Source organism: Bufo bufo, chromosome 5 (genome assembly GCF_905171765.1).
Source record: "Bufo bufo chromosome 5, aBufBuf1.1, whole genome shotgun sequence".
NCBI lineage: Eukaryota > Metazoa > Chordata > Amphibia > Anura > Bufonidae > Bufo > Bufo bufo.
Window position 1 is genome coordinate 363,480,671 of NC_053393.1, and position 13,523 is coordinate 363,494,193.

Below are 13,523 nucleotides of genomic sequence, written 5' to 3' on the forward strand. Positions count from 1 at the left end.
AGTGCTGGATGTAGTGTGCGATCACATTTGCATTTTCCGTTTGTATATGTATTTCGCCATAGTGATCTGCACCTACAGGCAGGTTGTGCGGGCTCAACCCCCCACATTTTTTCTTTGTAGCATATATTGGAGGCGTGGCGATCTCCTTTGAGTCAAGCACACCTGACCAGTTAATCTGTCCTGGAGGCTGGTTTTAAAGTCAGTATAAAACTGAGTCTGCTTATATAGAACCTACCATTAGCCATTTGGCTCCAGGAGAAGTATATGGTGGGCTCAGCATGCATGTTGGTACTTGCATCCCTGGATCCGATGAAAGCTGTAATGGCACCGGACGGGGTTAAAAGCAGAGTGTACTTGGCTTGCATGCTGACCTGCATTCCCTGGACTTTATGAGGCTGTCATGGCCCATAAACAGGTAGGAACAAGAGTTAGGGACCACTCAAATGAGACGACCTTGACGCGGTGAGTGGCTTATTACGCTTTGGCCAAAATGTACACCAATGTCTCATCCAGCATGGAGGGCAGAGTGCTGGATGTAGTGTGCGATCACATTTGCATTTTCCGTTTGAATATGGATAATGACAATACATTAGTCAGCACCTTATATTAACTTTCTCTACATGATAAATGCCATATGCTGAAATGAGACAACCCCTTTAAGGGGGTTCTCCGGGAATTAAGAAAATTAAAATACCTAAATATTACTTTATTATAAATATATTCCCATATTAGCTATATTGGTTCGTTTTGTCTAGGGAGCAATCATTAGGAGAAATAAAATGTCCGCCGTCCTATTAGTACACAGAAAACCTGTCCTAATCACACAGGAGGACAAGTTACTTCCCAACACCGAGCTAAAGAGCTGCCACATCCTCCTCTCTGCCCTGCTTGTCAGGGATTATGGTCCTGAATACAGCTGAACTTCAGCTGAATCTCTGAAGAAAAGGAGCTCAGGACAGGATAGACTGGGGTAATGGATATTGCATACAAATGCTGCTGCTTATTACTCACATCTCCACATCCTCTCTGTACTTCATGTCGCCTCATGAACTTCATTCCTACAGAGATTCAGCTGAAGCTCATATTAAATAAAGGATCACAACCCCTGGCAAGTAGATCAGTGTTGTGAAGTAACTTGTCCTGCTGTGTTATTAGGACAGGTTTTTGCTGTACTAATAGGACAGCGGCCATTTTGTTTCTTCTAATGATTGCTCCCCAGACAAAACAAGCCATTATAACTAATGAAAGGTATTTGGGAATATATTTGCAATAAAGTATTATTTAAGTTTTTTCAGTTTCTTAATTAACGGAGAACCCCTTTAAGATCTTCTACACAGAAACACAGATTAGGTTTCTGAGTTCACACCAGATTTTTAAGTCAGTTATTATCATCAGTTATTGTGAGCTAAAACTAGTAGTGAAGCCTACTCATTGATGAGGTATAAGGGCTCATGCACACAAATGTATTTTTTTGTCCGCATCCGACCTGCAAAAAATGTGAAATCAAAACAGACAATGTGGGTCTGCAATTTGCAGATCACAAAACAGCCAATGATCGTGTACATGAGCCCCAAAGGAAATATTTGCATCTGTTCTGTGTTTTTAACCCACACCTGGTTTTGGCTCACAATAACTGATGGAAATAACTGACCAAATAACTGAATTGTGAACTCGGCCTTATCGATTCACAATTGTTTTAGAATTGTACTGTAACTGCCAGCTGTACCATACAGCCGGGATCTTCCTGTAACAGTATCAATAGTCCTCCTTCCCCTAAAAATACATGTTGCTACTTTTTTATGCCCAAAAGTGACGAGGCACAATTAGTAAATGGCCCTCAGTATGCTGCTGTAGGGAGTTGTGGTAAGGCTCTGGGAATGATGAGAACTTCTCACAGTTAGGCCTCATGCACGTTGCCCGGCCTGCAAACAGCGGCTCCACAATATACAGTCCACGGACGCATGCACACCGCATCACGGATGCAGACCCATTCACTTGAATGGGTCCGCAATCTGGAAGGTGCAGTGCGGAATGGACCGCACATAACCCCAATGGAAGCACTACGGAGTGCTTCCGTGGGGTTTCTCTCTGTGTCCCCGCACCGCAAAAAAGTAGTGCATGCATTACTTTTTTGCGGTGCAGACGGATTACTGACCCATTCAAGTTGAATAGGTCTGGATCCGTCTGTGGAATATGCATGGATGTTGTCCATTCAACGGCCGTGTGCATGAGGATTAAGGCTGAGTTCACACGCACAGTTATTGTGAGCCAAAACCAGGTGTGGGTCAAAAACACATGACCATGGTATTAGCTATACCTTCACTCGAGCTTACCTTTTTCTTGAATCCCTTCCAATGAACTCTCTACTCCTTATCCCAACCAAATAACCACAACAACAACGGTTCGGATTTAAAACGGCCACAGCAGCCGTTTTTTTAATTAAATACACAAATAAGTAACCACATAAAAGTTAAATAACACAAAACCATAATTAACCCCTGGCGAGGGAGGTCCTAGAAGCCCCAAATAACCATAACCAACAAACCACAACCCTCCGGCGACTCCATCTTACCCCCAGCCGTTAAACCCAGCTTGGAGGCAACCTTGATGGACGCCTTAAATTCCTCCAATCCCGATCCACTATGAGAGTCCAGCCCCTCCCGCGGGGCCCTCCCATCCTCACGTATCAGTATATTTTATCCAACTTTGAGGACCTCCCCCACCTCCACAAACGCACAGCTTGACTTCCTTAAGCCTGCTTGTCCCTCCACATCCGTAGTGCAATCTGAACCCCCCCCCCCCCCCCCCGTGAATCCCCAGAGACCACAAGTCAGTCCCCACTGCATTCAGGTGGACTCCATCAGCCCTCCAAAAATTCCCTGTCCCCCTCTCTAGTTCCTCATGCCGAACTGCCACTGCCCCATTTCTAGCCATGAACCTCCCTATCGCCCTGTTCACCTTTATCCGGGCCTTATTAATTCATTCCACCGACCTGGCTCCCCTCCAAGACTGCCTCGGGACAATGTCCGACCACACTGTAATCAGCCCTGGGAATAAAGACCACAATCTCAGCAGATCAAACTTGACGTCCCTGATCAATTCTCTAAAGGGGCGCCCACCCAAATCGTTACCCCCGACATGAAGCACCAAAATATCAGGAGGCCGATCAAGCCTGACAAAACAGTGCACTTCCCTCATAACGTCCCCCCACAACATGCCCCTAACCCATAACCACCGAACCACCGCCACATCCTCCCGAAAACCCAACTGCCTCCCATTAGGCCTAACCTCTGCCCTCTGGGCCCCCCAAAACACATAAGAGTGCCCCATGATCCATACAAGAGCAGCCGAAGTACCTGTAACGAAGCAAAAGATAAAATTAACTACCTAGAAAAAGGCGACACATCACTCACAACAACCCCAGTCTAACATATGACCAAAAAATGCACCGATTCCCACCGCCCAATACGCATTATCACCTCATCGCTTAGACCCAAACTGGCAGCCTCAGTAGCAGCCCCAATCCGAAAGGAATGCCCCGAATATCCCTTATTACATACCCCCATTGCCTGCAAACATTTTTTAAACACCGCTAGAAGCTGAAAACGTGATAGGTAAGACCCCTCCACACTACGAACCGGACACATGGCACAATCTGGAACCGCAAACAAAACCAACTGTCTGCCTCTGCCCTCATGATCCGTCTTTGACCTCCGAATCCAAACAGACACCCTGTCAACTCGCCACTCTACATCTTCGTTCCTAATACCTCCTGCCTTGGTCGTACTGCCACACACCAGTTTCCCAACCGGAACGCCCCGAAAAATGCCAAAGCGAACGCCGCCCTGAACAGGTTAACTTCCCATGCCGAACTACAAATCACCCCCAACTTGTCTCCCAACCCCAGGAGTAACTGGAACGACACCGGCCTTCTTCTGTTCTCCACTTTGTACCCCTTACGCCAAGCCTTTACCACTTGTCGGACCAAGAAAGACTTAGCAACATCAGTCGCTCCCCTCATGCGAAAACCAAAAGCCAACCCGGCCATGAACCTGTTCAACTGCGGGACCGTCCACCCTTCTTCCCAAAGGTGCCCTAACAGCAACAATAACCCTATCTCCCCTTCCTCACCCCCCATGCTCAGCTGAGTCTTCCACTGCTCCCATCATTCCCACGCCTTACCATATGCCAACCAGGTCCCAGGAATCAACGACCCCCTCAACAGGCCCATTACCGCTGCTCCAGGATCCCCCAAAGCCACTCTGGACAGTCCATACCCCGTTCTTCCGCTTCTGGCGCCATAAGCCGGAACCGCTCCAACTGTGAACGAGAAAGAGCATCCGCCAGTGAATTAGTCACCCCCGCCACATGTACCGCAACCACCCAAGTGTTAAGCGACAAACAGCACAGGACTAAAAACTGCAATAGTTTAACTACTGGCGGGGAAGATGCCGATAAGCTGAACTACCCCTAGATTATCGCAGTGGAATCGCACCTTTCTGTTTCTGAAATGTTCACCCCACAACACCACCGCCATGACAATGGGGAACAATTCTAAAAGTGCCAGATTCCTGACCCAACCTCTAGTCACCCAACTCTCCGGCCACTGACCAGCGCACCTTTTCCCTTGACAGTAAGCCCCAAAACCCACACCCCCCGCCGCGTCAGTATGCAAGTCAAAATCTACGTTGTCCCATGCCTCCCCCATGACCATCGACCTACCGTTATAACTGCCCAAGAATTCGGCTCACACCCTCAGGTCACCCTTTAACTCTTTTCCCAGCCGCAAAAAATGATGGGGGCCGTAACCCCCGCTGTAGCTGCCGCTAAATGTCTGCAAAATATCCTACCCATTGGCAAGATACAACATGCAAACTTCAGCTTACCCAGCAAGGACTGTAGGTCTCGCAACGTGATTTTTTCTCGCTTTATGACCCTATTCACGTCTTCCCTTAATACCGCAATTTTTTCTTCGGGCAACCGACATTCCATTCAAACTGTATCTCTTACAATGCCCAAAAAACATAACTCAGTCACCGGGCCCACCGTCTTTTCTTCTGCTAAAGGGACCCCAAAATTCGCAAAAACAGACCGCAAGGTATGTGATAACAACAAACAAACCCTGGACCCCGCGGGCCCCAGGCATAAAAAATCATCGAGATAGTGGATAACCGACGAACAACCAGATACCTCAACTACCACCCATTCCAAAAAAGAACTAAACGCTTCAAAATACGCACAAGAAACCGAACATCCCATGGGCAAACATCTTTCCACAAAATAACCCCCCTCCCAAAAACAACCTAGCAACCGCATACTGTCAACGTGAACCGGTAACAAGCGAAACGCCGCCTCAATATCAATTTTGGCTAATAACGTGCCCCGCCCCAAACGCCTCACCCAGCCCACCGCCGCATCGAACGACGCATATATTACCGAACATACTTCGGGATCTATGCCATCATTAACTGATGCCTCTTTTGGGAATGATAAACTGATGCCTCCTTTTTGGGCACCAACCCCAGCGGTGAAATCCGGAAATTCCCCAATTTTTCCGAGACTATCCCTAGGTGTTCAAGCACGGACGGTAAGTTCTTATGCACCAACGGCCCTGCCGTTATAACTGACGGGATCCGGAAACCAAAACCATCACCCAACAGCTTTGCTGCCGATTCGGGTACCTATCTAGGAAGTCCCGCATCCTTTCCACCTGTACCGGTGTCTGGCCCTTTTCCAGCTGAGTCCCCACCTCTCTGCTTTCCTCCCCGAAAACACCTATTGGCGCCGTGCGTGCCCCCACACAAAGAACATTCGTGCTTGAACTTGCACTTCCCCCCCGAACCTGCAGCTTCCTTCATTGAAAAGGAAGGATAATCCTTTTGCAGAGGCCAATGCCATGGCCCCCCCCCCCCCCAACTTCCCCCCGAAAGGGCTGCGACGACCGGATCGGTGCTGTCACACTCAACCAAAGACCAATATCCTTGTGATCCCAACGGATATCGGGCCTAACCGCCTTACGCTGATGAAATTGTTCGTCGTATCGAAGCCACCCCACTCCCCCATAAGTCCGATACCCATCCCCTATGGCATCTTGATAGCAAAATAACACGGAGCAACATTCTGGCGACTTTTCGCCAATAACGCTTGCCAGAATAGCAAACGCCTGTAACCAGTTGGCGAAAGTTGGTACCGCCTTTTCTCCTCCTCCTCCTTTTTATCGTCTTCCTCTCTAATCCTATCCAAATTAAATCGTTCTAAGGGGAGCAGGAAAAATATTTCCATGTACTCCCATTTACAAATTTTTTCTTTCATCTCTTGCTTCAAGTGAGCCCCCAGAGGGCCTTCAAAGCACACATATACTTCCCCCCGTGCCCTATCATCCAACCTCGGCCTGTCTTCCTTCCCACCCACTTGCGTCTCCACTGAAACTGACGCCAAACTGACACCAACCGGCCCAGTCCCAACCCCCGGTTACCCACCCAAGCCGGCAACGGGGATGTCCCCAAACTAGACAACCACCCTGCTAAACCCCCAAAAATCTGACCTAACCCCGCTCCCAATTCCCCAGGGACCAACCCACCACCCCGGGAGCAAACTTGCGCTAATATGGGACCCCATGATGTCTCACCAGGCACCGCGGGTGCTGTGACTCCCGCTGCCGTCAGTCCTGTCTCCTGCTGGTCCCGGAATCCTGGCATCGTGCTCCTAGAAGTAGCTGGCGTCTCATCCCGGACAGGCATCACAGACGTTGAAGGCCTATCTGCATGCGTTGCCGTGGATCCCTGGGTGTCGCTAGACGCTCCAGACAGGTGCATGTGTATGGCTCCTGCCACGTGTTGATCGATCCCCGCTTCTTCACGCTTTGCGCCTCTAGGCCTGCACAGTTCTTCTCCTCCTGTCTGTGCAGCCCGTCTCCCTTGCTGCCCACGCCGAGCAGACCGCCCGATAACACCTGGCCCGCAGAACCTGGTCCTGTTCCTGACGAAGACGCTGCAGAGAGTGGGGGAGGGGGTGTCCCACTCTGCTCCAGACTCCGCCGAACTACGGCGGGAGCGCGTGTCGGCAGGCTGCGCGTGTGCCCCCGCCGCGGAAGCTCCCCTGAGGGACTCCCTAAACGGCGCAGAGTCCTGGGGTTACATTCAGGGCTTAAGCGCGCCGGCGGGTGGCCCCGCCACGGCCGGGCAGCCCGTACATTGGAGACTGTCTCTGGGGAATGTAACGCACCTGAGGGCTCCCCCAACAGGCCGCCGACCCAATCCTGTAGCCAGCCTGGCCCTCTCACCTCCGCCTCTTGCCTCAGCCTCCGCAACATCTCCTCCACCATGCTGTCTATAAGTGCCATGTTCGTTTGTCTGCTTCTCAAAGTGGCTCTCCCTCACCTTCTCTCTACTCCTCTTGACTCCTAACTGGCTCCGCCCCCCCCATTACCATGCCCACAGCTCCACCCCTCCTCTCTCAGTTCAATTTTAACCCTATCTGCTCTCCGTTATTTCTAAACCATGTTCATGCTGGCCTACCCCTACCGCTGCGCTCCTAGTCCGGCCTTACTGAATAGGTGCAAATCAAATCATTACACCTGATCTCTGTGGAGGCTTCCCTACTGGTTTTGACTCACAATAAGGCCTCATTCACACATACGTGGAACACAGTCCATGAAAACCCAGCCTGCCGTCCTGCTGAGTGCAGGAGCACACGGCGTCATTGGTTGCTATGACGCTGTGCGCTTCGTGTTGCCGCCGCTGTTCAGTAGTACACTCGTATAGATTATATGAGTGTACACCGCGCACTCCTGCACTCAGCAGGACGACAGGTTTTCACAGACCGTGGTCCACGTATGTGTGAATGAGGCCTAACTGATGGAAATAACTGACCAAATAACTGAAGTGTGAACTAGCCCAAAAAGTTTGGACCTAAGTCCTGCAAGGGTGCACAAATTATACAGCTGCGGGTTTTTAAAGTTAGGGTTTTTAAAGTTAAGTTGATTTTACAAATCATGTAAAGTCTTTCTTAGGCCTCTTTCACACGGGCGTTGCGGGAAAATGTGCGGGTGCGTTGCGGGAACACCCGCGATTTTTCCGCACAAGTGCAAAACATTGTAATGCGTTTTGCACTCGCGTGAGAAAAATCGCGCATGTTTGGTATCCAAACCCGAACCTCTTCACAGAAGTTCGGGCTTGGGATCAGTGTTCTGTAGATTGTATTATTTTCCCTTATAACATGGTTATAACACTGGGTTTAGACCTGAGCGTATTTTATATGCGCGTTTAACGCGCGTTTTTGTCGCGCATTTTTGTCCATAGTCAACGCGTGTATTACACGCGTTTGTGTGATTGACAGCCGTGTCCTATGGCCGCAAACGCGCGACAAAACGCCCTAAAGAAGCTCAAGAACTTGTTTATGCGTCGGGCGTTTTTCAGCGCGTTCGAACGCGCTGTAAAACGCGAAAATGTGAACCAGTCCCATAGGGAAGCATTGGTTTGCATCGGTTATGCGTTTTACAGCGCGTTCGAACGCGCTGTAAAACGCGCAAGTGTGAACTTAGGGTAAGGGAAAATAATAGCATTCTGAATACAGAATGCATAGTAAAACATCGCTGGAGGGGTTAAAAAATAAAAATAAAAATGTAACTCACCTTAATCCACTTGTTCGCGATGCCGGCATCTCCTTCTGTCTTCATCTGATCTCTCTGCAGCAACAGGACCTTTGATGACGTCACTCCGGTCATCACATGGTACGTCACATGATCTTTTACCATGGTGATGGATCATGTGATGACCAGAATGACGTCACCAAAGGTCCTGTTGCTGCACAGAGATCAGATGAAGCCAGAAGGAGATGCCGGGCTACGCGAACAAGTGGATTAAGGTGAGTTAAATTTTTTAAAAAATTTTTTAATTTTTTTTTAACCCCTCCAGCGATGTTTTACTATGCATTCTGTATTTAGAATGCTATTATTTTCCCTTATAACCATGTTATAAGGGAAAATAATAATGATCGGGTCCCCATCCCGATCGTCTCCTAGCAACCGTGCGTGAAAATCGCACCGCAGCCGCACTTGCTTGCGGATGCTTGCGATTTTCACGCAACCCCATTAATTTCTATGGGGCCTGCGTTATGTGAAAAACGCACAAAGAGGAGCATGCTGCAATTTTCACGCAACGCAAAAGTGATGCGTGAAAATCACTGCTCGTGTGCACAGCCCCATAGAAATGGATGGGTCGGTATTCAGTGCGGGTGCAATGCGTTCACCTCCCGCATCGCATCCGCGCGGAATACTCGCTCGTGTGAAAGGGGCCTTACAAGGGTCTGGCCACACAGAGTTTTTTGGAGGAGGTTTTGAGGTAGATCTGCCTACAGGGTTTTCAGCCAAAGCCAGAAGTGGATCCACCAGGAAAGAGTAATTTAAATTCTTCATTTATATTTCCGATTCCTTCAGGGGCTGACTGATAACTCATGGGGCCCCTGGGCAATACGAAATTATGGGGCCCCTGTGTCCCCGCCCACCCTCAAGCCACGCTCCCACATATCGCACCGCGCACATCACCTATATCAACATGTAAATCCCAGAGAACCCTTTTACCTTATGTTATCTGTAGTGTTACATAGGACTGCAAAAATACCCACAAATTAAATTTTTAGTTGCCAAATTTAAAATACATAAATTAGGCTACTTTCACACTAGCGTTTTTGTTCGATCCAGCAGGGTTCAGCAAAAACACTTCCGCTACTGATAATGCAACCATCTGCATCCATTATGAACGGATCCGGTTGTTTTATCTGTAACATAGCCAAGATGGATCCGTCATGAATTCCATTGAAAGTCAAGGGGGACGGAACCGTTTTCTATTGTGTCAGATCTGTCTTGCTCCGCATCCCAGACGGAAAGCAAAATACAACATGCTGCGGTTTGCCCTCCGGTCTGGGAACGTAACTAAATGGAACGGAATGCATTTTGGAGGATTCCGTTCTGTTCAGTTCAGTTTTGTCCCCATTGTCAATGAATGGGGAAAAAACAGAAGCGTTTTTTTTCCCGTATTGAGACCCTATGACAGAACTCAATACCGGAAAACTTTAACGCTAGTGTGATAGTAGCCTTATAATAAAAAAAAACACTTGGAGGAGAAGATGAGACCCAGGTCACAGTAGTGAGCCGGCTCTACATATAGGAGAATACAGCACCACATACCTGTTACATCCAGTGATATCTCCTATCATGTAGATCTTCTCTTTCCTCTTCTCCTCCGTTTGACCCAGAACACCATGACAAATTCTTTCAGCCGCATCTCGTCTCTACAGAGTTTGTTACAAAGACATGTTAGATTTCTCATATTGGGGTCATGTATCAAACTGGTGTAAAGTACAAATGGCTTAGTTGCCCATAGCAACCAATCAGTTTCCACATTTCTTTCTCAAAAGGAGCTGTCTAAAATTTAAAGTGGAATCTGGTTGCAACTAAGCCAGTTCTACTTTGCAAAAGTTTGATAAATGACCCCCAAATGTCCCTATGGTGTCTACAGCAATTATAATGTTCCCTAGAGTGCCCCCAGTAATAATAACCTCCTATATTCTGCTCCAGGTAATATACTTGTATAGTGTCCCAGAAAGATAATGTCCCCTAATATGTCCTTGTAATAGAAATGCCCCTATAGTTCCTACCATATAGCGACATCCCCCACACTGACCCCACAGTAGTAATTGTCCCCACACCGCCCCCACAGTAGTAATTGTCCCCCACACTGCCCCCACAGTACCAATTGTCCCCCACACTGCCCCCACAGTAGTAATTGTCCCCCACATTAGCAATTGTCCCCCACAGTACCAATTGTCCCCCAACACTACCCCCACAGTACCAATTGTCCCCCACACTGCCCCCACAGTTATAATTGTCCCCCACACTGCCCCCACAGTAGCAATTGTCCCCCACACTGCCTCCACAGTACTAATTGTCCCCCACACTGCCCCCACAGTATTAATTTCCTCACACTGCCCCCACAGTATTGATTTCCCTTCAGACTGCCCACAGAGTAGTAATTTTCCCCCCACAGTGGTAATTGTCCCCCACACTGCCCCACAATATTAATTGTCCCCCACACTGCCACCACAATATTAATTTCCCCCACAGTATTCATTTTCTCCCAGACTGCCCCCACAGTATTAATTTCCCCCACACTGCCCCATGTAGTAATTTGCCCCCCACTGTCCCTTCAGTAATATGTATCCTCGCCTTCTGTGCCCCCAAGTAATGTCCCCCAAAGTTGGCAGTTTGGCACACCAAAAAATGTAATAAAAGCCAATACTTACCTGTGTCCCAGACTCCTGGCGCTCACTCGTGGATAGGCAGGTGCGCGGCACACGTCACAGGCGCACGCAATGACGTCATCGCGCCCGCCTGCGCCGGGAATACTACCGCATAGGCTTCAGGCCTGCAGGCAGATCTTCCTCAAAACCTCCTCTCAAAAATTCTATGTAGCTGTACCCTAAAGGGAAGGGCCTACAGTCCTGGGGGACATTCATTAAAATCAGTGTTCTACACTTCAGTTTTAAAGGGGTTATCCAATGTTTAAGGGTACTTTCACACTAGCGTTAGTGTGATCCGGCAGGCAGTTCCGTCGTTGGAGCTGCCTGCCGGATCCGCCGATCAGTGTGACAACTGACAGCATTTGTAGATGGATCCGGTTGCGGATCCGTCTACAAATGCATTGCAAGAACGGATCCGTCTCTCCGCTTGTCATGCGGATGGACGGATCCGCCTTGCAGTCTTTTTCACAGTTTTCCCGGGAGGACGGATCCGTCCTTCAGTTGTTTTGCAATGCCGGATCCGGCACTAATGCAAGACAATGGGAATTAATGCCGGGGTTCCGGCGACTGATAAGGCATTTTGGATGGACATAATACCGCAGCATGCTGCGGTATTATGTCCGGCCAAAACGCCTGACAGTGACTGAACGGAAGGCATACTGATGCAAACTGAACGGATTTCTATCCATTCAGAATGCAATGGGATATGCCTGATCAGTTCTTTTATGGCATAGAGCCCTTTTGACAAAACTTTATGCCGGAAAAGAATAAAGCTAGTGTGAAAGTACCCTAAAACATGCCCCCCAATGCCCGGGCCCCTCATATAGATGATACTTATCCCATTCCCCAGCATCCATGTAGCTTCTGCTCCCTGCAACTCACCGTCTGGCGGATCAGAACATCCAACGACAGCCAATAGCAGGCCACGACGGGGATGAGCCTCCTTAGCATCACGGGTCACACTAGGGAGGCTCGTCCCTGTTGTGGTCTGCTATTGGCTACTTTGCAACTGTTTTATTTTTTGGCTTAAAGGGGCTTAATGAATGTCCCACTCTGTGCTTAAAGGCTTCTGACATGTAAATCTGGTACAGGATGGGGGTAATATCCCTCAGATAAAGGCCATGTTGTTTGTAAGTGGAATGATACATTACAGATTTCAGTCCACAATGGTATCTAAATGCTCAATGCCGCATAGGTGAGAGCATCACTGTAATAGACGTTAATATTAAACCTCTCTTCTTTTTCTAGATACCTTTCAAAACATGTCTTTGGACTCCATAACTAATAATACAAAGATTGTAGTTGTTAACACAGCATATTTACTGGCAAACTGGACACAGAGTTTTCATCAGCTTCACACACAAAATGAATCATTTACTCTGAGCACTGTAAGTAGCATCTGATGTCTGTAACCTGCATACAGTCGCTGCATCATTGGGTATATTATTAATACAGTAAGGGTACGGCCGCACGGTCAGGTTTCCAAAATCAGGGGTGGATCAGAACAGAGAGAAAATATAAAGGATAGATATGCAGATATGTTTCATCAGGGAACAATCTTCCAACTTTATCTTGGTCATCAGCAGGTTTTGGCATGAAAATGTTAGGCCAACACATTCGGCTCTGCTACATCTGTACCCTTTCAGCCCTGCTATGCTGGCTGGATTAAATAGGAACTTTTCATTTCTCTTCTGCTGTACTTAACTTTCTGTAGTCTGACTCTTTATCTTGATCTGTATCTTGTCCAGGGAATCTTTCTTTAGAGGGTGCTCTGCTGGCTGGCACACAGCCTTCCCCTTGCAGGGGCTGCTCTCAACTCACTCTTACTAACACCTCCCTCTCTAAAGAGGGCTGGAATGGATAGAAGGGTCCACTCCAGGGAAACTAGCTCTGTCATTGTTGCCGCCATCTGCTGGTAAACCAGGCACATTACACTTAAACAGTTATTTGAAAGGAAATATGAATGCACATTATGCAGGACATGGCAATAAATACACAAGATGACACAGGATCAACCATTACAGATAGTGTAGGGGCGCAAAAGGTGGTAATGCCCCCTTTGCAGGGCGTTACAGATACAACTTCTCTTTTTTGAATGCACTCCTGGTATGGGCTTCTAAACCTGCTTGCAGAGACCTGACGATGTGGCCATACCTTAAAGGACCAGGCAATTTATAGGCAATTTTTCCAACTGGGTTAACATGATAAACCTGCCCCCCAACATC

General features: G+C 48.3%; 1 protein-coding gene across 1 annotated transcript in view; it reads left to right on the forward strand.

Moving 5' to 3' along the window:
- The window catches only part of LOC121001017 (ovalbumin-related protein Y-like), a 344,860-nt gene that overhangs the window by 162,349 nt on the left and 168,988 nt on the right, over nucleotides 1-13,523 (forward strand). Inside the window, exon 5 of the mRNA XM_040431875.1 lies at nucleotides 12,547-12,686. Coding sequence (XP_040287809.1) covers nucleotides 12,547-12,686 — 140 coding nt within the window. The remainder of the gene's footprint in view (nucleotides 1-12,546; nucleotides 12,687-13,523) is intronic.